The sequence below is a fragment of the Cetorhinus maximus genome, chromosome 6, assembly GCF_964194155.1.
Source record: "Cetorhinus maximus chromosome 6, sCetMax3.hap1.1, whole genome shotgun sequence".
Classification (NCBI taxonomy): domain Eukaryota; kingdom Metazoa; phylum Chordata; class Chondrichthyes; order Lamniformes; family Cetorhinidae; genus Cetorhinus; species Cetorhinus maximus.
In genome coordinates this window covers 147,166,451-147,187,638 of record NC_135884.1, presented here as the reverse complement: position 1 = coordinate 147,187,638, position 21,188 = coordinate 147,166,451, and the positions used below count along the sequence as shown (strand labels likewise).

General features: G+C 47.0%; 1 protein-coding gene across 1 annotated transcript in view; it reads right to left on the bottom strand.

Moving 5' to 3' along the window:
- Positions 1-21,188, bottom strand: part of adamts18 (ADAM metallopeptidase with thrombospondin type 1 motif, 18) — a 254,120-nt gene that overhangs the window by 157,138 nt on the left and 75,794 nt on the right. The window contains exons 4-5 of the mRNA XM_078544789.1: positions 6,618-6,885; positions 3,099-3,298 (exon numbers count right to left, since the gene is read on the bottom strand). Of these exons, the coding sequence (XP_078400915.1) occupies positions 3,099-3,298; positions 6,618-6,885 (468 nt within the window). The remainder of the gene's footprint in view (positions 1-3,098; positions 3,299-6,617; positions 6,886-21,188) is intronic.

Genomic DNA, 21,188 nt, shown 5'->3' with positions numbered 1-21,188 from the left:
CCTCTTAACCTTGTAGAGGCTCCGCAGCCTCTTGCTGCACAGGCCCTTGTTCCTCCTAGCTCTGTGCCAACCAGCGATGGGCCCTCCTTCTCTGCATCTGGATGAAATCCATTACCAAGGCAAGGCTGCCTGCAGCCTGAATCGACTCCTCAGTGGATGTGTGAACGAACTGAAGCGATACATTAAGTGAACATGTCCTTCACAGGTTTCCATCCATCTCAAAGCTAGCAGGCAAGTGCTAAGCCCTTCACCTGACCTCTAGACATGGCATCCCTACCCCGTTCCTTCGAGGTGAAGGACATCCTGAAAGACCAGAGATGGGTGTTCCTGCTGTCCATATGAAACCCACGAGTCAGGGACAAACCTGCTGCAATGCAGCTTCACCATAGAGAGGAGAGCACACGTGAGCATCTTTGATATCCAGTTGCCTCATAATTATTAGGGTGTCCCTTTAGTCAGCCACCTTCCTGACCTTGAACTCCACCAACCCAAAAAGACCCTCCTCCCACTTAGAGGGATCTCACTGACTAACTAACAGTGTGGTCAAGATCATTTTGGAAAAATAATGCACGTCACCTTTCAAACTTGCTCCACCACCTTCTACCCTCCCCCTGTCAACTGCCAACTTCCTCCCATCACCATAGACCCACCCAATATCTCCATTCCTCTCCTCCCATCACCATTGACCCACCCAATATCTCCATTCCTCTCCTCCCTGTCACCCTTGAACCTCCCCTCGTTACCCTGGACCCAATCACGATCCATCACCACATACTCTTCCTTCCCTCAGAGCCGACACCCGTTACCGTTCCCATGCCCATCCTAACCCTGTCCCCTCATGTTATCCGAGCCACATGTCTCCCCCTCCATGACCCTCCTGATGAGACCTTCACCTACTAGAATTGCACCCGGGACTGGCCACCCTACTGCATCCCCCCTCTGACTGTGACTGTTCCCTTCTATCACCGGTACCCTCAGTTCTTCTCCCAGGACTTCACCATCAATGCTAGCGACCCCACCCTCTAAGGCACTACCCCCTCCTTCGCCCCCTTCTCCAGACACTCTTTTCACCCCCACTTCCCCAGGCACTCCACCCTCACCCTCCCCCCCCCGGCCACCCCACTTCCCCAGACACTCTCAGCCCTCCTTCCCCGGACATTCTCACCCACCCTTCAACCACTTCTTCTGGCATCGGTCCCCCGACCACTTCCCCGGACACTCTCCCCACCCTTCCCCTGTATGCCTGCCGCCCCTGTCCGGCCTTCACTCCATCCTTCCACCCTACCATCACCCCCACCCTCCCCCTCCCCCACCCCCTCCAGCCTTCACCTACCTCCCTGGGCACAGCGTTTGGCAACAGCTCGATATGGGTGAAGCTATGCGGAGTTCCCGAGAAGGAGGAATAAACATCTAAGGACCTCAAAGTCATGGAAGAAGTGAAGCTTGCCAGGTGCAAGCTGCTCATGTGCAGTCGTAAAACTGAACGTTCTAAATTCTCGCTGGCGGTGAACTTAATTTGCAGAGGGAGCTTAATTCCGGCGAGGTGGCCTTTTAGTGAGCGTGGCTAAGATGCTAATGCATGCAAATGGGGTTCCTGACATTGTTCGTTGGGAAGCTTGACCCACCTTTAACCCGCCTTGAGAGTCGGGAGAACAAAATTCCAACAGTTTATCCTGCCGTCAGGAAACAGGATTTTTGCCTCCCGTCAAATTAAGTGCCCCCCCTTCACCCCACCATAATTCCCGCTGCTGGCGGGAGCCAAAAACTCCCCTCAGTCTCAGTTTTGAAATCTTCAACAGACACCCAACCTCCAAAGTTCCTTGGAGGAACAGCGTTCCGGATTGCTTCTAGCCTCTGTGTCAAGCAGTTCTTCCTCATATCACCACTGAACGGCTTAGCTCTAACACTGAGGCTCTGTCCAATTATTCTGACATGCTGCACCAGAGCAGATACTGTTGGGGAGATGCTGTAGGATCTCCCAGAGCAGTTCCAGTCAATACAACTAAAGTTACATCCTCTGACCAACACAGGGGATAAGTCAGAGAAGAAACCATGGGCTGGGTGTCCTGCATATTTGCTGGGATGTTTCACTGAACAGTGATCAGGAGCAAAATCAATGATCCCCTTGACCCAGGGTCACTGAAGTCATTTTCAATGACCCTAAGAGTGCCCTGCCCTCAATGTTTACATCCCCCCTCCTCCACGCCAGCTTGGGGGTTGAGAACCAGGGGGTACAGCCTCAAAATAAGGGGTAGGCCCTTTAGGACTGAGATGAGGAGGAATTTCTTCACTCAGAGGGTGGTGAATCTTCAGAATTCTTTAACCTAGAGTTGTCTGGAGGCTCAGTCATTGAGCATGTTCAAGTTAGAGATCGATAGATTTCCAATTATTAAAGATATCATGGGATATGTGGATAATGTAGGAAAATGGCATTGATGTTGAAGATCAGCCATGATCTAGTTGAATGGCAGAGCAGGCTTGAGGGTCTGAATGGCCTACTCTTGCTCTTATTTCCTCTGTTCCTATGTGAAACACCTGAAGTATTCAATGTGTTAGTGCTTGTAAGTCATGCCAAACTCTTTAACAGCCATATCTGGATTATGTGTGGCCCACCTGCTCCTCTGCATATGCAACTTCAGCTCAGTGTGGCCCCATACATTGCCTAGTTCATTGTGGTGCACTATACTGAATCAGAAATGAGAGCTATTCTCTCCTCCTGTTCACTGCCAGTAGAGGGTGCAGTGAAAGGAGCTCCCCAAAAATAGAACTGTTCAACTGAATGACTGGCTCACTCGTTTTTCCCCAATTTCTTTTGGGGCCAAATACCTCACCTCAAGTTGGGGACTGACCACTATGGCTCATTTGAAACCAGTAGCTCAGGAATTATTGGCCTGCACCCTAATGATACGCTAAAAACATAGCATGCTGCAGGCTCCCTCGAAAAAAACATTGGTGCGATTGTAGCCTCTGCCAACAAGTTAAGGAACAATACCCTCTTGTAGAGGGTTGTACATCCACTTCCGACTCTGAAAGAATAAAGGCACATAGGAAATGGCTACTATGGTCCCACTGACATGTAGTCCTTCTCACTGGCTTACCATGTTCATAACGGTGAGGATGTAGGTGGTGATGTTCTCCTTGCCGTGTTTCTCCAGCATCTTCTTGTCTGCCACCACCAGAGTTTCGACAGTCAGCCCCATGTTTCTCCGGGACTCTGAAAATGAGCGTTTCAACCTGCTCCTGGGGCTGTACTCATTGGACAAGATGTGGATATCCTCTAGCGGAGGTTGAGGCATGTCTAAGGCAGGAACGTGGGGAGAGAAGGAAGCAAAGAACATACAGTTCTGGAGAGGAGCCAAAAGTGCATTTTATTGCTTCCCCTCCCCCACCCCCCTCCACCCCACCCCCCCGACGCTTTTGTGAAAAATCCAAAACTCTTACATTACAAACAAGGACAATGAAACAAAATTTTGAGTCAATCTTCAATCCGTAGTACTGAATAACTATAGTTAGGAAAATAAAATGAATTTTAATCTCCACCCTTAAGCTAGAAACCCAAACAGTCACCAACAACAACTTGAATTTATAAAGCACTTTTAATGTAGCAAAGTGACCCAAGGCGCTTATCAATAACATTATCAATAAAAAAAAATCTATGATGCCCGAACTTTGGAAAACATATGGAGGACAGATGACCAAAAGCTTGGTTAATGAGATCGCTTTTAGGAAGCATCTTAAATGAGGAGAGAGAGGGGTTGGGAGGCAAAAAGGTTTAGGAAGAAAATTCCAGAATTAAGGGCGGAAGCTGTCAATGGAGGAACAATTGAAATTAGGAATGCTCAAGAGGCCACAAGTGGAGCACCACATAGATCTTAGGCTTGTAGGGCTGGAGGATGTTCAAGGGGTATTCGAGGGGGGGAGATCATGGGGGGATTTGAAAACAAGGATGAGGATTTTAAAATTGAGTTACTGTCTGACGGGGAACCAGTGTAGTCCAGTGAGCTCAGGGCTGCTGGGTCAATGAGACTCACTGCATGTTAAGAAATGAGCAGCAGGAGTTTAGTATTAACAGGCATTTATCTATCTCCCCCAGCCTGCAGTCTTCAAGGCCACCAGGGAGCCATAAAGTGAACAGTAGTGAACAGTTCAACATGGCCAAGTGAAGATCAGGATTATGTTGCCGGATGAAAACTCAGCAGGGACCAGAAACCTCAGTACCAAGTGCACAGCTCCCAGCTCTCATGCCTGGTCTGCATTGAGTTAGATAATCTCACCTGGGGACGTGATGGAATGTACAACTGAACTCATTGTCAAGGAGAGTGGGGGAAAGAAACAGCTGGGTCAATCTAGGCTGCTATCCGGACACACTACCCACCCAAACCCCCCACCCCCACACCCCAACCATGACATGGGCTGGGAATGGCTATCAGGCGTGGGTAAACTTGTGACAACACTTGCATTATCTTGCGCTGATGGTGTAGAAAAATATCTCAAGGTGTTTCACAGAAGTGTAATGAAAACAGGGGTGCCAAGGTTTTGGGGAAAGGTGATCAGAAGAGGCAGATTTACAGGAGTATTGAAGAAGCAGAGAGAGGTGGAAGGTTTTAGGGAGGGAACTTTAAGAGGGTGAGGGCTAGACAGTTGAACGCATGGGCACCAGACATGGTACAAAGAGAGATGGGGGTTGGCAGCGGAGAGGTGGTGGGGTGGGTGGCGGGGTTGGTGGGTGCTGAGGGAATATGAATAATGCCAGTTTCAGAGGGACAGAGGGTTCAGGGTGACGGACAAATGGCTCTTAGGTTGGAGGAGGTTAGAAATAAGGAGGCAAAAATCAGCTGTTATCACATATGAAAAATAACTTGATTGAGGTAGGAGAGGGCTGCCAGCATCTGTAGGGCTATCCCTCAGCAAGAATCGGAATGCACAGCAAAGAAGAGGGAAACTGGGTTTCTTTTTTCAAAAAGGAGAGAGATTATGGTATTTGCTGACTGCGCTAAGCACTGGTGATGTTTAGACAGTGCTAAATACTTCTCTCCGAGTGACAGGTTTCCCTGAGTTACCTCAATCTAGCTACAATAAGGCCTCATCAGAAGAAAAAAGCCTGAGGACATACTTATGGGAATAAATTTCTTGGCAAGAGAAAGACAAATCAAGCCACCAGAGGAACAAGAGGAGATTAAGCAACAAATTTACCAGCAAGATGAATGATGTGTTTAAAGTGTGCAGGGACATGACAGACCAATTTCCTACCCAATTCCACCTAGCCCCCCCTTCAACCCCCACCTGCCTCGCAACCCCCCACCCCAACCACCACCTTTCCACTTCCACCTCTGCTAACCTTTCTAAAAGATGTTATAGCCTGAAAAACAGAACCAGGAAAATCTAGATGAGAGATGTCAGATCCACACAAAATTATGTGAACAAATAGGGTGTAGGATCAAATAGATGATGCACTAGTTATCCAAGAGTGGTGAGTTTAACAGGCCTAATGTGACAGCATGCAAGGAGCAGAGGTACTGCTAAAAATACAGGCAGCCCCCTCTATCTCCACGCCCATCAAAAATAAAACTCTTTATTTGACGATTATACACAGACACCTAAATGCATCACAGCTGAAGGCAATAGAAGTGGTTCTTACATTGGCTGACGCACACTGAAATACCGCTACCCCCACTGCATCCCCAACTCAAGACGTCCCCATGCGTGGAGCTGGTTTCAGGGACCGTGAAACTTCCCATCTGGCCAATGAAAATGTACATGCTCCTGATCCCACCCACCATTTTAGATGCTAAGGCATCCATTTTGAGCCTGAATGCTTAGGCCAAAGAGGGTTGTTAGGGGACACTGGAATGTCCTACCAGAAGGTAGGCAGAATCCATAATTAGCATTCAAAAGGGAGGTAGATAAATATTTATGAAAAGATAAGTTTTAAAAAGGGCTAGGGGAAAGGGCGATGAAAATGGAGCAAGGTGGATGGCTCTTTCAGAGATCTGGCACATCCACAAGGGTCGACTTCTGTGCTGTAAACTTGGATGAAGGTGGAAAAAACAGCATTTGTCAAAGAAATTTTCTAAGCTTAAAAATACGTGGCACTTGCACCAGTAACAGCTTACTGGGTAACATTCAGTCAGCACTGTCCGGCACCAACACTGAAAGAGGGCTAATCAACTCACTTCTGCTATAACATTAGGAGTGCTTACAGAAGGAAATTGGCTCAGGGTTTTCCATCAAAATAACAGCCAGTTTAAAAATGCATGCTATTATTAAAGTGCAACTCACCCAGAAACAGGTGATGAGGGAGGGATATCCCAGGAATTGGTCCTGTCCTTTCCCAAAGGCCTCATATGCCCCATTGCCCTCACTGTTATCAGCTCGCATTCCCAACCCCCTGTGGGACTCCAATGTTTGAGATGAAGGGTGAGGAAAAATGTCTAACATGGCAAATGCGAGATTCCCAGCTCCAGCAAAATCTGGGCCTTTTTATGGAGAGGTCACGTGTTTGTACGAGAACGGTGCTGACCTTAATGCCTACACATGGACAAGAGTTATGTTTAAATGGCTTTATTTTTGTTGACTAAATGACGGTAGTAAGTGCTACAAAAAGGTTCCTTACATACATTTCTTTCGCCGCCCACAGTAGTGTTGCTTCTGGTCTCTCTTGTGATGCTGATGCTTTTGTTGCTGGTGATGGTAAGAGTGGCGGCGATGGTGGTGGTGATGATGCCCATGACTCACTGGCCGCTGTCGCACTTTGTGCTCCACCGATCGCTTGAAGAGTGCATGAGGGCGATAGCCAGCAGCTGAGGTGTAGTTGTGTCTCAGTGCCAGGTGATGAGGTAATGGAGTTATAAGGTATTCATTTTCTTGGCTCCGTATTAAACCTGACTGGAAGACAAATAGGATTTTTTTTTTGTTTTTTTTCATACGTTAGAACACAGGAAGGCTGCCAGCTGATGTCTTAAGTCTCAAACACGTTGTGGGCCGTGCATTGGCATTTTGGGGGAGGCATTTAGAGCCACATCACTGGGCTAGCAATCCAGAGACCCAGGCTAATGCTCTGGGGGCATGGGTTCAAATCTCAACAGAGCAGCCGGTAGAATTTAAAACTCAATGAATAAATAAAATTTCAATTAATTTTTTAAAAAATCTGCAATTGATAGCTAGTCCCAGTAATGGTGACTATGAAACCATCACTGATTAAAAGCCCGTCTACTCGTGTCCTTCAAGGAAGGAAATCTGCCATCCTTACCCAGCCTGGCCTACATATGATGCCGGACGACAGCAATGTGATTGACTCTTAACTGCTCACAAGGGCAAATGGCAATTAGTGCTAACCTTGCCGGCAACACCCACATTCCATAAAAGATAAAGAAAAAACTGGGGTAGTCGAGTGACTTCATGTAGGTCCTTGTTCTAGCAGGTCAACAGTGTCAATTTAAAGTAATGATAAAGTCCGCCAATTGGTGGCGTTTAAGGCAGTTAAAACAAAACAGCTCTAGGGCATAAATGATCAGTGGGGACTGTGATGGGTGAAGGGCGAAGGGAGCAGGGCAAAACAGCTTATATTTATATGGCATCTCTAACGTAATGAATGTCCCAAAGTGCTTCACAGGAACACTACAAAACACAATATGGCAATGCACCACTTAAGGAGACATTAGGTCAGGTGGCCAAAAACTTCTTTTTATTCATTCATGGGATGTGGGTGTCGCTGGCTAAGCCAGCATTTATTGCCTATCCCTAACTGCCCTTGTTCAGAGGGTATTTAAGAGTCAACCACATTGCTGTGGCTCTGGAGTTGCATGTAGGCCAGACCAGGTAAGGACGGCAGATTTTCTTCCTAAAGGGCATTAGTGAACCAGCTGGGTTTTTACAACAATTGGCAATGGTTTCACAGTCATCATCAGACTTCTAATTCCAGGTTTTTTTATTGAATTCAAATTTCACCATCTGCTGTGGTGAGATTTAAACCCAGGTCCCCAGTGCATTACCCTGGGTCTCTGGAATACTAGTCCAGTGACAATACCACTATGGAATGTCTAAAAGGAGGAAAGCGAGGTAGAGAGGATGAGAGGTGTAGAGGGTGAATTCCAGGCTTGGGGCCTAGACAACTGAAGGCACAGCTACCAACGGTGGAGCGACTAAAACCAGGGATGCACAAGAGACCCAAATAAAAGGAGTACCGATCTCGGATGGTGGTGGGGGCTGGAGGAGATTACATAAATAGTGAGGGGAGAGGCCATGGAGGGATTTGAAAACAAGGATGAGAATTTTAAAATCAGGACGTTGCTTGACTGGGAGCCAACATAGGTCAGCGAGTGCAGGGATGCTAGTGGAACATGACTTGCTGTGAGTTAAGACAAAGACACATTTCCACAGTTTGGGAGCTATATTCCACTTTTAAAAAAAAATACATTAATTCTTGGGATGTGGACATCGGTAGCGAGGTCAGCATTTATTGCCCATCGCAACTCGCTCTTGAGAAGTTGGTGGTGGGCATTCTACTTGAGCCACTGCAGTCCACAGGCAATCACACCTGTTAGGAGTGGAGGTCAAGGATTTTGACCCAGCCACAATAAAGGAATAGACGATATACGTCTATTACGTTATATACGATGTGTGTGCAACTTGGGCTAGAACATGGATGTTCCCATGTACCTGCTGCCCTTGTCCTTCTGATTGGTGAGGGCTTCAGGTTTGAGAAGTGCTGTCAAAGAGGCCTTGCTGCACTGCATCTTGCAGATGGCACACACTGCTCCTGCTGTGTGCCGGAGGTGGAGGGAGTGAGTGTTTAAGTTGGTGGATGGGTCAGCATGGAGTTCATCACTGTTGTACTGCAACTTTTCAGATGTAGCATAAAATACTTTCCACAAGACACAATGAAAGCAAAAAGAAAAACTGGTTAGCGTAACCTTGATTCCAGAAAATGGGACCATTTTTCCTTTAATGTTGCCCAGATGTAAAGTTTTAATTTTTAAGAGCACGAGCACACCACATCTACAGGTTCCCCTTTATCCGCGTTGCTTGTTACTTCCTCAAGGAACTCTACTAAATTAGGAAACATTATTTCCCTTTCACAAAAGCATGTTCCCTCTGCCTAATTGCATTAATATTTTCTAAGTGTCCTCCTTTAACCTCCTTAATAATCGGTTCTAGCATTTGCCCTCTGACAGATATTAGGTTAACCAGCCTATAGTTTCCTGTTTACTGTTTCTCTCTTTTCTTGAATAGAGGAGTTACATTCACTATTTTCCAATCTAATGGGACTTTTCCAGAATCTAGGGAATTTTGGAAAATTCAAACCAATGCATCCACTAACTTAGCAGCCACTTCTTTTAAGGCCCTAGCATGAAGTCCATCAGGACCTGGAGACGTGCCAGCCTCTAGTTCTAATATTTTTCTTAGTATACTTTCCCTGGTGATTATAATTGTTTTAAGTTCCTCCCTCCCTTTTGCCTCTTGATTCATAATTATTTTTGGAGTGTTATTTATGTCCTCTACAGTTAGGACAGACACAAAATATATGTTCAGTTCATTCACCATTTCCTTATTTCCCATTGTTAATTTCCCAGGTTCACTCTCTAGAGGACCAATGCTCATTTCAGTTACTCTTTTCCTTTTTTAATACCTTGCTATCTATTTTTATATTTCTAGCAAGCTATCTTTCATACTCCAATTTCTCTCTCCTTTTTTTAGTCATTCTTTGCTGGTTTTTATATTCTGTCCAATCTTCTGACCTGCCCCTAATCTTAGTGGAATTGCGCATTTTTTCTTTTAATTTGATATTACCTTTAACTTCCTTAGTTAGCCATGAACTGTGCATCCTTTTCCCAGGGTTCTTTTTTATCAGTGGAATGTACCTTTGCTGAATGTTATGAAATATCTCCTTAAATTTCTGCTACTGAATCTCTACCCATTAACCAAATTTCCCTAAACAAAAACAGAATTACCTGGAAAAACTCAGCAGGTCTGGCAGCATCGGCGGAGAAGAAATCAGTTAACGTTTCGAGCCTTCATGGCCCTTCGGCCATGAAGGCCATGAAGGCTCGAAACGTTAACTGATTTCTTCTCCGCCGATGCTGCCAGACCTGCTGAGTTTTTCCAGGTAATTCTGTTTTTGTTTTGGATTTCCAGCATCCGCAGTAGCTTTTAGCTTTTTGTTTTTAACCAAATTTCCCTGTTCACTTTAGCCAGTTCTGACCTTATACCCTTGTAATTGCCTTTTTTTTAAGGTTAAAACACTAGTCTTACACCCACTCTTCTCCCCCTCATACGAAATTCAATACGAAACTCAACGATGTAATGATCACTGCTGCCTAGGAACTCCTCTAATATCAGGTCATTAATGAATTCTATCTCATTGCACGTTACCAAGTATAGAATAGTCTGGTCTCTGGTTTGGAACTCTGGAAGTAGCTTTGGAACCTACTGCTCTGAGAAACTGTCTGGCTATGATATCCAGGTTTACCTTCTCGCAGAGCGGGAGCCAGGAACTCTGAGACCCGACAGGCCGCGGGAGTTTTTAAAAACATTATCCATGGGATGTGGGCGTCACTGGCTAAGCCAACAGTTATTGCCCATCCCTAACTGCCCTTGAGAAGGTGGTGGTGAGCCACCGTCTTGAACCACTGCAGTCCATGTGGTGCAGGTACACCCACAGTGCTGTTAGGAAGGGAGCTCCAGGATTTTGACCAAGCAACAGTGAAGGAACGGCGATATATTTCCAGGATGGTGAGTGACTTGGAGGGGAACTTCCAGGTGGTGGTGTTGCGCGCATGAATGGGCCGGGTGCAGGTGACCCCTGCACAATCCAGTATTTGAACTCCTTCAGGATGAGGAAACAGGGCCAGCGCACCTGAGCAAGAAGAATCCAGCACAACAATGCGATCATGTGATCGGGAGCAGAACACTATAATCATGATGGGTTCCAGGCATGGGGGTGGGGAGAGGAGCCAGGGAGAGATCCCAAAGTTAAGAAGAAAGAGGAGCAGAAATAGAGGATTCAGGCAGAAAAAGGCAGTGGTGGTAGACTTTAAGTGGGGAGGGATCAGGAGAAGCCCTGGCAATGGAAGGAGGCAGTAGAAGGTTGATGACTCTGTGCTGAAAGTCACTGGGGCAAAGGTAACCTTTTGGAGCAGTAATATTCTGCTCGGTGCGCCTGAGGAGCTGAAGCTGTGCTGCGGAGTTGGTGCTGGAATCCAGGGGAACTGAATCTCCGGAGACGAGATTGAAACCCTGTGAAGTGAGCTGTCATTGAGGCATCACAACGTGCAGTGAGAACACTCCATAGATCTTCAGGTAGACCCTGAGAATGTCTGACTCCTGTCTGGCTGAGGGCAGCTCGCTTGTGCTCCATGATCAGGGCCATCTCAGAGACGCAACCATGAAACTTTTAGACGCATCAGATGCTGTGTCCGGCTTCAGCACCTCAGCCCTTCAGGAGCTGGTGCACAGCATCACTGGTCGCACATGCTGGTGTGATGGGGGCCAGCCCCACCTTAAAGGTGCTGAGAGCACACAGAAAGAATGACGGAACTCTGTGACTCCTGCCCATTACATTCTGGCAGCATTGAGCAGCACTGCAGAGGTGCAGGCATCAGTAATGTTTCCAGGGAGTGTGAGGCTGGACCATCACTGTGGTCGGAAGGCTGCACAGAGCACAGGGAAGAGGCCCTGCACTGAGACACCTGCCTTTATCTTGTGCAGAAAGGTTTCACATCTGAGTGACAAGAACACTGCTCATCTGAACAAGGAGCCACAGGCAGGGAGACATTCTTAGGAGTTTATTGACAATAGTGAACAGTGTGTACAAGTGATCAATACCCCTGCCCAGGCTGTGCAACTATTCTTACCTAACTTTCCTAACCCTGCTGCTACACCTTGGTGCTCCCCAGACATCCACAGCGGAGATGGAGGCAGCCTGCTGACTGTGACGCCTTGTCTGTGATGGCTTTGGTGGGCGTCCTCTGGAGGACCGAGACTTGGTGGGTCCAGCCAGCTTTCGGGGTCCTGCTGTGTGGCAGTGACACCCTCCTCAGCCTGTGGAGCTGGAGTTGTTGAGGTCACAGGAAGAGAGGAGTCAGATGGGCCGGACACTCCCAGACACCTGGGTGGATGATCCCGGAGTGTGCATCTGCTAATCCTCCTCCCTATGGGTGCCTGAGAGCCCCTGGCCGACTCCATAAGCGGAAGGGATAGCTGAAGTGAGATTGCGCTGTCCAGCACCCCTCTCGTGTACACACTGTTGGAGGCCAGCTATGCTATCAGCGATGGAGTTGAGCCTGCGCAGCAGTGCAGGAGTGATGTCCTGGACCAAGGTCTCCATGTTGGCCGCCATCCTGCCAGTGTTGACCTCGGTGTGTTGCAATGCCAGTGCTATCACCTCGGCCTGAAGATGGACGGACTCCTCCATCGTGCCTTGCAATCTGAGGAGTGCAGTGGACATCCCTCCCTGATGTTCTCTAGCTTGCCTTTGCAGCTTCAGCAACTGTGACATGACCAAGTCCAGGGGCTCGTCATCTGACTCAGACTCAGCAATGTTCTGGCCTCCAGAAGTCCTCCGAGAGCCAGGAACCTGGGAAGTCCCGGCCTCCGCCTCCTGTGGAACAGATAGTGCGATGTGCTCACAAGATTGTGATCCTGAGGCTACTCTAAAGCTAGGTCCCACCGAGGTGTGTGTTTCTGTGCTGGTGGAGGGTGTGGGTGAGTACTACGTCAGTTCTTCAGGGAAGGTGCCTTCAGATTCCTCTTCAGAGGTTTCTTCGGGGCTTGACTGGAGGCCCTGGGTCATGGACTCTGTTGGTTGTTTGGCAGATGTGCCTGCGAAAACAAAGGGAGATAATTCGTGCATGGCAGTGGCCTGTGAAGCAGGACACATCACTCATGCCATGGTTGTCTGATGGATATTGCACTGCTGGATCCTTGCAGAGCAGCGCCAACCTTACCGTCGGCACTTGACCAGTCCTGGTCATCGACGGCCAGCTGGATGGCTCTGTTTTCGAATTCTGTCAGAACTTTGATCTCTGGCACCCCTCCACCTGTCTGCGATCTTTCCCTCCCGTTGTGTGCCAGTTTGCCCTGCATGGACAGAGATGGGGAGAGCATATCCAGGACGCCTGGATGGGCCAGATGATAAGTATGTCGGGCCTGTGTGGGTGGTGCGTGTGAAAGACTGAATGATGATGTCCCTTGCGTTGGCAGTGAGTGAGGGCCCTGTGGATGTGTGATGGGTTTGTGAGTGTGAGAGTTGGGAGTGATGAAAAGAGTGACTTACCCTAGTGGAACGGAGGGAATCATCCATCCTTTTTCAGCACTGGGTGGCTGTCCTTCCCTGCAGGGTGTTTGCATTGACCATCACTGCCACTGCCTCCCAAGCCGGGTTGGTGACTTTGCTGCCCATCCTGCGGCTAGAGCTGGGGTGGAGCACAACCTGGCATCCAGCAGTGGCTTGAAGGACGAATCGTTGAAGCAGGGGGCTGCAGTGTTTTTGCCTTTGCTGGCCATGTCTCCCAGGCAGCGGTGGTGAGCTGGTGGCAATGAGCGCTTTGCTGGCAGCTGCCTTTTAAAGATGGCGGCCGGCATGATGCAACAGCGGGGTGATGGCAGGCGGGCGAATGAGAGCCCACCTGCCATGGAAATGGCGTTTTTCACAGGAGTGAGTAAATAATGGGGCTGGCTCAGGATGATACGGCATGTAATCCCACCATTTTCGTCGGCGGGTTGGACTCCATTTTACCCGCCCGCTACTGCACAGTGCAATTCTGGGAAAATTCTACCCAACATCTTGATCTCTAGAGTGAAGGTCTCTCTCTATTGTACTATTGCCATCCTTAATTAACAGAGCTACCCCACCACCTTTTCCTATCATCCTGCCCTTCCGAAATGCAAAGTACCCTTGAATGTTCAGGTCTCAGCCTTGATTACCTTACAGCCACGTCTCTGTAATGGCTATCAGATCATACGTATTTATTTCTATTGAGGCGACAATTCATCCATCTTGTTAAGAGTGATACGCACATCCTGATATGGAGCCTTTAGACCTGCTCTTGCAACTACATATCTACATGGCTGGACCAGTTAAATTCCTGGTCAACGTTGACTACCGCCCTTCCCCTACTGAGTTAGGATGTGGGCAGCAGTATTTTGGATGAGCTTAAGTTTATAAATGTTGGACAATAGAAGGTCAGCCTGGAGAGCACTGGAATAGTCAAGTTAGGAAATGAAGGCATCGTTAAGGATTTCAGCAGCAGATGAACCGAGACAGGGTCAGAAGTGGACTATATATTGCTGCGATGGAAATAGGCAGTCTTGGTGATGGAGTAATCGTTGCCATGGAGCCAGGGTGAGCAGGGATGCTCATCTGTCTCAGCTTTAATCACAGTCGCACCTGCCCAGCACCAGCAACGCACCCCATCAACCACTGACACTCCCACTGGTCTTTCCAAGGCATTGTCAGTGGAGCAAGAGGCACAATATTAATTTATCCAACTGTAGATGGTGTCTATGGAGATGTTGGCAGCTCATCTAGATTATTAAAATGTGGCAAGGATGCCCAATGTCAGGGTAGCCGTGGTTGTTCGGGTTGACCTTGTGCTGGTTATGTGGGCCTACAGCAGGATCTACAATAGGGCCAAGGACAGTTCCCACCCCCACAGGTTCCAGACTCAAGATTTCCTGTGAGCATCACCACTGGAGATCATCCACTAACCAAGAACAAACTGCACAATCCTTGAGGGTAATAAAGACAAAAAAAAACTGTCAATGAGATCTTAATTACAAATAAGTGGCAGATGGAATTTAATACAGAGAAGTGTGACATGATCCGTTTTGGCAGAAGGGTAGGGAAAGGCAACGTATGCTTAACGGTAAAATTCAAAAGAGTATGCAGGAACAGAGGGAATTGGGAGTTCATGTGCATCGATCTTGGAAGGAGGTAGGAAATATTGCAAGAGTAGTCAGCAAAGCCTATGGGATCTTGGTCTTCAGAAACAGAGATATTAAATATAAAAGCAGGGAAGTTATGATGAATCTTCGTAAATCACTGGCTATGCTACAACTAGAGCATTGTGTCCAGTTTTGGTCATTGTCATATGCCTTTAAGAGATAGCAGCATCATTAGAAGGGAAGTGTGTCATGTGATCCAGTCTCAGTTTCACTTTGACCTGTGAGCAGAGCACACACACACACACACACACAGCTCTGCTGCTGATGTCTTCAAGCTTTCCACCTTTGTATAAATGTTCTCATGTGCCTCGTCTACATAAATGAACCCACAACCAGTTTACACAATCCCTTACAAATGATTGGCGCCTTTATATCATAAAAACATAACTTGGTGCTCAGCGGTGGTCAAACAGCATGGCAGCAAGATTAAGTACAGGCATGACACGGTGATCAGCCTTACATTATGCTACATGGCATGAGACGACCTTCGACACTCTGGTCAGATGGCAATGAGTTTGCAGCATCAGAGGGTGTTATGCAGAAAAAACTTTGAAGACACAGTGAGATAGTGCTCAAGTAAAGAGCTGGTAAGCAGACACATCCCTCGTGGTGAGATTGCAGAGCGGAGCCTGTCAGTTCTGTGAGTAGCGTGTCAAGAGGACCAATGCCGGGTTAGCTCAGTTCACAAAGGTGAGTGACCAGGGTGTGGGCTGGATCGCTAGAGAGCGAGGGAGAGTCAAACAGAAAAAAGCAAAGCCATTGTAAAAATCAGACCAGATAAGTTTGCTACTCTGGTATCCAAATTCAAAATGTTTAAACAGCACACACAGCTATGGTTTCTTAATTCAGGTAGGTCTAAACCAGCCAAGCAATCCATAAAAATTCACCTAGCAACTGGGAATGAAGGTCTACACAGGCTGAATGCATCAGGATTACGGAAGAGGTAAAGGATTCCAAAAAGATATGGACTATATTGGAAGACCGGTTCAGGATCTGGTTAAACTTCCATATTGATCGACTAGTATTCATGTCACTTCGACAACAGCCTACAAAATCCATAGACCACTTCATCGGCAGATGCAGAAAAAAGGTACATGTTGTGATTTTTCAAACGCAGAGCTGGGAAACAGAATTGTTGAGTTGACGATCACATCCACTCCCTGGAAGAACTCCAGAAAGATATGTTAGACAAGCCCAAAACATATAGCATTGAAGAGCTACTCGAGAATGGGCGCAAGTACGAAGCAATTCTCGCAGGTCAACGAAGCTTACAAGTCCTAAGCACAACCCTATTTGTTGACACGTTCACTAGAACACCCAAATCTAGTCATGTGGAAGGTTTCCACCTTTGTATAAATGTTCTCATGCCTTCTGCATGCACCAAGGAAACACGCAGCTTTCTATCAATTCTACAAAGCATTTCCCAGAGAGGGCCATTGGCAGCAGTAGTGCACTAGGGCCTACACTGATCCAGCTACAAAGAGCGTTGCACTGATCCAAACAGACAGTACACAACAGGTACCTTCAAGCAATAATAACGAACATCTAGTATCCCGTAAGAAACACATACATGGGGTGATTGACAAACCAGAAAATGATGATGATGTGCATGACAAGATGATGAGCGGTGAACACATGTTTCACACTGTCAATCATGTGGAAAACACAGACACCATCACACCATCCAAAGTGTTTGCTAAATTCAAATTATCTGTCCTGAGAAAGTTGGTAACTATTTGTTATTGGCCCAAAACAAAAACAGAATTACCTGGAAAAACTCAGCAGGTCTGGCAGCATCGGTGGAGAAGAAAAGAGTCGACGTTTCGGGGTCGTGTGGACCGGAAACGTCAACTCTTTTCTTCTCCGCCGATGCTGCCAGACCTGCTGAGTTTTTCCAGGTAATTCTGTTTTTGTTTTGGATTTCCAGCATCCGCAGTAGTTTTTTGTTTTTATCTCTGTGTTATTGGCCCAAGATTGACACAGGGGCAGGCGGCAACATACTACCCCTGTGAATTCTAAAAGACATGTATCCTCAGACATGGAAGGCCATGGCGAAACCTACTGCTGCACAACTTTCAACATACAATGATTCGTTCATTTCATGTGCAGGTTCCATTGTTCTGGAGTGCAAGTACAATCAATCCTCAAGACCTTAGGACGGTTATGCTCAGCACTGACGGTGCCGCAGGTGCGCGGTGCTCTTCTGTCCAAATGTACCCTTGTTTAGATGGAATTCTACATTGGCCACAAGCCTTGAACCATCTCTTGGGAGCCGGTGCCCTGCAACCTGAGTCGCCTCGCGGAAATGCCCTCCGTGCCCTTTAGCACCGTGCAGAGGGGTTTCCTGTATGGGCTGCTGCTGCTGCACACCCTTCATTTCCTTGCCCTCGCCTGCCACCCGGACACGCCCTGGCGTGCCTTGTTGCCGTCCAGCGGGGGAGGTCCTCAGTTGGGGGGGCCCTCTGAGTGGGGGGTGTCCTCCCGCTTTCCATTGGGGCCCTGGGGTGGAGGGTGTTACATGCAGCAGTCCCATACAACCGTAGGTTGTGTCAGTTCATGGACTCCCAAGATACCTGCTTCTTTTGTGGCCTTGTGGAGTCCATGGACCATGGGTATGTTAATTGTTATACGCTGCACCCCCTTTTTAGTTTCTTGAAAACCTTTTACTGTTGTTTTGTTTGCACTTCAGTCCCACGCTCCTGATCCATGGGCACCCGTTGCGGATCGGGACCAGGAGGGAGGGGGACCTCCTCATGAACCTGCTCCTGGGCCTGGCCAAGTTAGCCATTAACAGGTCCAGGCAGCGGGTGATCGAGTGGGGTCATCCGACCCGACTGTCTGCCCCTCTTCCACATTTGTGGCCGGGTGTTCCTGGAGAGGGAGCACGTGGTGTCTGCCAGCACTGTCCAGGCCTTCCATGCTCGGTGAGCACCGCGGAGACTGAGGCGCTTTCTAGACCCTTCTGCTCACATTTTGATTTAATGCTGGTAAGTTTCCTTTAAATGTTGTCTTTGTTTTTGCAGTTTCCCTTTAAGGGGCTGCTTTTTACTTTGTTCTGATTTTGTTAATTTAGTTTACTTGGTTTACTCAAAAGAGCTACAGTCAATCTTCCTGGGTGTCACAGATGCTCTACATCCTGGAGACTAAAGGCCCAGCGTTTGTCAGTCTACTGGCTTCATACTAGTGACAATCCATAGAATCAGTCAGAGGAAATGGTGGAAGATTCCACACCACAGAAACTGTGGAAAACCAACATTGAAGGATGGCCTGATTCAATTCAGCATGTCCTCAGCCACGTGAAACCATTTTGTCCTTATCAGGATGATGTAGGTTTCTCCGGGGGAGTCATTTTTAAAGGAGGGAAGGTCATCCTACCGGAATCTTTGTTACCTAATATGCTTCAGCAATTTCAGCAAATTCAGCAATTTCATCACTCGTGCATGAGCAGGGATCGGACGAGACGATTCCCAAGAGAGACAGGCTACGTATGAACAATGACATTGATGTCATCATCAAGAAGTGCGAGGCATATCAAGAGCATATGCCAAGTCAGCACAAAGAACCATTGATTCCAGATGAAGTTTCTACCCAACCTTAGTCCAAATTCACATCCGACCTCTTTCATGTCCATGGCACTGACGTCATCATCAACTACTTTACCAAGTACCCCATTATTTGACAATTACACAATGTGTCAGGCATTACTGTCATACACACTCTAAGTGCCTTTTCAGTTTATTTGGTGTGCCTGGAGGGATCAATACGGATAATGGTCCACAGTTTTTTGGTAATCCATTTCAGGATATGTGTGAGAAGTGGAACATCAATCACCCTTCTTCTCCTCATTACCATAGACCAAACGGCCTAGCTGAATGAATGATTCACACGGTGAAATCCATAATTTTCACATGTGGACAGACCAAGCAGGACCTACACAATGCAATGTTACATCTGAGAGCCACACCTTTAAGTGCAACTATTCCATCACTAGCAGAGCTCATGTAAGGCAGCGCAGTGCATACCAATTTACCTACTCTTACCCGTTCTACTCTCTCAGAAACTAGAGAGCAACTGTTAAAACTGCAAGACAGGATGACCAATGTACACGATTAAAATGCAGGTACAGAATTGCCAAGTTTATGGCTGGGACAACAAATTCACATCCAGGATACCACAGAAGGTACATGGCAACCAGCTGAGATGACATGGAGATCATATACGTCATTACACACAAAGGCGCAATAGTGTGGCCTAAGCAAGGACAAATCAGATCCATTCCAGCTCTTCAACCACCGTACAGTCCTATTGCGTCGAGGACAAGATCGCAAATGCAACCAGGAACAACAGCCAAAAATGGCAACTCCACAGATCACTGTGAGCTATTAAAGAAGCCTCCGGAGACGGTGACCATTACAAGATCTGGGCGTACCAGCAGATTACCTCTACGCTCTAGAGGCTTATAGATTTATCAGTCCCATACACCTATGTAATGGTACTTAAACATGAACATGTACTGTAAATAGATACACTTCATAGGGTGGGGGGAAAGTGTGTTTAAAAAGAAAGGGGGATGTTGTAATATGCCTTTAAGGGATAGCAGATTGCCATCACCAGAAGGGAAGTGTGTCATGTTTCACTTTGGCCTGTGAGCAGAGCAAAGCACACACAGCCCTGCTGTTGATGTCTTCAAGCTTTCTATCTTTCTATAAATGTTCTCATGTGCCTAGTCTAAATAAGTGAACCCACAATATGTTTATACAATCCTTTACGAGTGATTGGTGCCTTTATATCATCATAAAAATATAACACTGGTCACCACACTTCAGGAAGGATGTGATGGTCCTTGAGAAGGTCGCAGATGAGATTTACCAGCGTGGTTCCAGGGATGAGGGAATTTAGCTATAAGTTTAGGTTAGAGAAGCTGAGGTTGTTCTCCTTGGAGCAAAGGCAATTGAGAGGAGATTCTCAATTATCAGGTTTAGATAGGGTAAACAAAGAAAACTGTTCCCTTTAACGGATTGTACAAGGATTGTTGGACACTGATTTAAGGTTTTGTTCAAGAGATACAGAGGAAGGCCTTTTTTATGCAGCTAGTGGTAATGACCTGGAATTCCCTTCCCATGAGGGTGGCGGAAGTGGAAACAATCAATGATTTCTAAAGGAAATGGGCACTTGAGGGAAATAAACGTGCAGGGCTATGGGGACTGAATGGGGGAATGGGATTGGCTGGATTGCTCTACAGAGAGCCTCCATGAACTCAATGGGCCAAATGGCCTCCTTCTGTGCTGTAATGGCTTTGACATTAATTGAAGTAAACTGTTGGCTATAAGATTGCGATTTTTCTGACAGCCAGAGAATTGCACTAACAGTGGATTGGCTCCAGAATCCACAGTTACTTTGTTCAGGAAAATGATATCCAGATTGGCTGCCAAAATACACTAACATTGACAAAGAGCTAAAAGGTGCAGATAATCCAACTTTCAGCATGTTTGTGCCCGCCGTAACACTTGATTTGCCCTCATCCCAAAATGAGCAGTGTTTGCTAAACCCTATAAAAAATACGCACCCTGTGCAACCATGGCATGATGAATACAGGGGCTTTTCCTGCCTTAAATGTGATATAGCTATAACGTGTCTTACCCATCCTTGCTTCATTAGTGATAGCAGGACTCTCAGTAACACCTTGTGTTTTTTGAGTTCCTGCCAACGTTCACTTCAGGCTGCACATATTCCACCTTTGGTTCAGAAAGGTAGACCACAGGCCTCGTGATGCTTGCACCCAGCGCTATATTCTGTCGGACCACTTAGATGCACTTTGAGAAGGGGCAATCGGATGTCCTCCTTTGTACTTTCTGTTTCAATGACATATGATAAAAAGCTACTGCACCATCTGGACAGTTAAGGGCTACATGCAGATTCATGAAAAAAAGGCAAGTGAGCTTAAGCATCTGTCAAAGCTATGATTCCTATTAGCAATTGTTTGGTTAGATGAGCAGAAAGACTGTGGCCAGGTTCCGCAAAGTGCACATCACTAACCAGGCTTCTGAAAAACCCCCACACCTCTCCAACCTTCCAAGATCTGCAAATTTATATTCAGCCCAATGGATCTACGTCACCATTTATGTTCCACACAAATCTCCTTCTACCCTTTCTCATCCAGCCAAATCAGCAGGTACTTCTATTCCTTTCTCCCTCATGTATTTCTCTAACTTCTCCACTTGATCGCATTACTCCTTGTGGTAGCA